General features: G+C 25.0%; 1 protein-coding gene across 1 annotated transcript; it reads left to right on the top strand.

Moving 5' to 3' along the window:
• The first annotated feature begins 1,317 nt into the window (after positions 1–1,317).
• LOC108579427 (regulator of microtubule dynamics protein 1-like) lies at positions 1,318–2,915 on the top strand. Its single transcript, XM_017942961.1, has 5 exons — positions 1,318–1,493; positions 1,603–1,785; positions 2,048–2,262; positions 2,331–2,569; positions 2,652–2,915. Exons 1-5 carry the CDS (start codon positions 1,318–1,320, stop codon positions 2,913–2,915), a joined length of 1,077 nt encoding a protein of 358 aa, XP_017798450.1.
• Positions 2,916–3,273: the final 358 nt, after the last annotated feature.

Raw genomic sequence — 3,273 nt, 5'->3', positions numbered from 1 at the left:
GTTAATAAACATATTTTTTTAGAATGAAAGATATTTTATTTATCCCTACATGCCTAAATTTTATAATTATGCATGTATGTACACACACAAACTAAATTATATTTTGGTATAAGAAACTTAATTGAATAAAAAAATAAAGATATATTTTATTTCTCAAAAAAATAGATATTTAAATTTTATGTGAAAGGTGTATGTGACTAATTCACTTTGCAATCACTTTTATGTAATTTTTTGAACTTGATCTGATTTTAATGATATACAAAATAAATTTAGAAAATATGAAAATTATAAAGAGATATTTATTTACTTCACGACTTGTAATTATCTTATTGTAAAGAAATCTGTACCATTGTGAATGTAGACTACAAATTATAACTAGATATTAAAATATTACAACAGTATCAGCAAGCATTTTACAATTTTTTCGCATTAAAAAAAAATTTAAGTATTTTATATACATTATTCTAGCTATACTTACTTCTTATTTGTAACTTTACAAATAAAAAAGCAAGTATTGAATAAAAACATATGCTACAATTGAACTATATTTTATAATGTAATAGTAATTATAATTGAATGTCTTTTTTCATTTAGTTTCTCTTCTTTTTAAATTTGAACATAACTTAAATCTGAACTTAATTAGTTAGAAATTTAAAATAACAGTGGATTTTCATGAACGAAATAAATTGATATAGAATCACATGTGTAAATATTAGAATCATTGTATACATGTATATATCTCATATATACAGCGTCCAAACCACGTAGCAATAACATATGTCGCGTTAAAGTTATTCACAATTTGTAATTTAAATTTCGAATTACTTTGTACTTTGAACTTGCAAAAGAGTGTTTATATAATTAATAGACATAGTTAAATAATAAAATCAAATGACTATCAATGGAAACTGTGCTACTTGTTTGCGGGGCAAGGTCCTAATTGCCGGTATATGATGTGGCTTCTGTGACGTGTAATTAACGTTTTATAAATAAAAAAAGAAAGAAATCGTTTTATATTCATGAATTGAAAGACCATATATTTGTCTTTTATTGAGATGATAAAATGCTTACATTGTTCACGCAGTTATTATGTTATTAGCGAATGATAAATGTGGAAGATTTGTACGATATTGTATAGAATTTATACATACTAAAAATTACAGGAAATAACGGTATTCTATTATGTTTATGTAACTTATAGTAGTTATAATTCTTTCCTATATACGAATACATGTGCATATTCATTTCTTATTTAATAAAATAACGATATATAGCTATACTGTATAACACATTAATATACACTGTATTTACAGCATAATGCATAATAATTTAATTGCTGTTGCCATCGGTGTAACCGTTGGTGTTCTAAGTGCGGCTAGTATTTTTATTTATCGTAAAATTTTGGCAAATCAACAGTATAGTTCAACAATTAATGATTTAGATGTTGCCAATAAAAGAATTAATGAATTACATGCAGAATTAGAATCTTTAAGGTAATAATGTTGTTCCATGTAAGATATGTATATAAATATTTACTTAAATTTATATATTTATACATGTATGTATTATACTTATTCTACATTGTATTTTATTTTATTCAAGGTTACAACTCAGGCAACAGAAAAAGAAACGAAGAATTTCACGAAAATTTAATTCTGATAGTACATATACTGTAACAGATAATGATACAGATGTTGATGTTTTTTTAACAGACACTGATATAGGAGATGATGAGTTTTATGATTGCTCCGATGGTGAAAGTGTTGTTAGTGAAAATGACATAAGGTTGGTACAGAAATATAAACACATAGAATGTAAGTATGTTAACCTTATATAAATGCCACATACGAAGATTTGTAATTTATTCTAGTAAAAGTGTGAATCCACTTCCTGAAGAAACATCTTAAGAATATTCCAATTGTATTATTTAATTCATGATTTAAGCATGATTACTTATACTAATTTGGAAAATTAGAGTTTGATCATTTTGACAAGTAAAGTTATTTTAAAAATGTAAAAGGAAGAGATTATATGTTCAGTAATATAGGATCTCAGAGGAACTAAACCAACTGGATATAATACTGAAGGAGATTGATGAACAAGTAAACGAACAATTTGATGTCAGGACTTACAATAAACTACAAATATTGCTAAAATCTTACCAAGACAATATAGAGGTAGTATGGAGATTCGCAAGAGCTTGTTATGATCATGCAGAAGCAGAGACTGATCAAAATGTTAGAAGAATGATAATTCTTGAAGGTATGCATAACATATGAATTTACATATAATATAGCATAATATAATAAGAATAAATAATTTTTTAATAGGAATCAAACATTGTGAAAGAGTTATAGAAAGCAGAAATCCTGATTTGTTTAAATGGTATGCTATTCTCATAGGATTAAATGGCGATTATTTATCAACAACAGAAAAAATAAAGAATGGTGTTGTTTTTAAAAATTACATAACAAAGGCTTTAGAAATGCAGCCAGATGATTTTGAATTGCATTACCTATTAGGAAGATTTAAATATGAAATAGCCAATTTAAGTTGGATTGAGAAAAAGGTTTGATTTTTAATACAATATATTAAACAACATTAATACAAAGAAGAAAGTATATTTTTAAATTTTTCTTAAATTTTTATAGGTAGCAATAACATTATTTTCTGATTTTCCAAATGTCTCACATGAAGAAGCACTCAATTGTTTTGAAACAGCAGCAAGGCTTGGAAATAAAACCCCACATACTCAGTTGTATATTAGCAAATGTTATATTGCTTTAAAGAAATATTCACAAGCAACTGATTTTTTAAAAGAAGTTTTAGAGAAACCAATATTAACAGATGAAGATGAAAAAGTGCACACAGAAGCGAGTAAACTTTTAAACAAGTATTCAAAATATTCTTCATAGTAAAAAATAATGTATTGAAACATCTGATTCGTATTTAATAGTTATGCTATTTCCACTATATATAGAAAAAAAGAAACAGTTATCTTAGAGCTTAACATAAACACTAAAAAACGTCTTATTCGCTATAGCAGGTATTGTAAACTTTTGATTTTAATTAAAATTTGATCAAAAAATGTAATTTGTAAAGATCTGGATAAAAAAATGCGCATTAGTGGTGCAGGTTTTATAAATGATTCAAATTATATACTTCGTACAATTTAGCAAATAATATATACATATAACCAAACCCAGTAGAATTTATGGAATTTATTATTATTGATATTCATTGTATACATATTCTAAACAATACTTATAGTAT

The sequence above is a fragment of the Habropoda laboriosa genome, unplaced genomic scaffold (genome assembly GCF_001263275.1).
Source record: "Habropoda laboriosa isolate 0110345459 unplaced genomic scaffold, ASM126327v1 scaffold14, whole genome shotgun sequence".
NCBI classification, from domain to species: domain Eukaryota; kingdom Metazoa; phylum Arthropoda; class Insecta; order Hymenoptera; family Apidae; genus Habropoda; species Habropoda laboriosa.
This window is presented reverse-complemented; position numbering and strand designations above follow the sequence as displayed.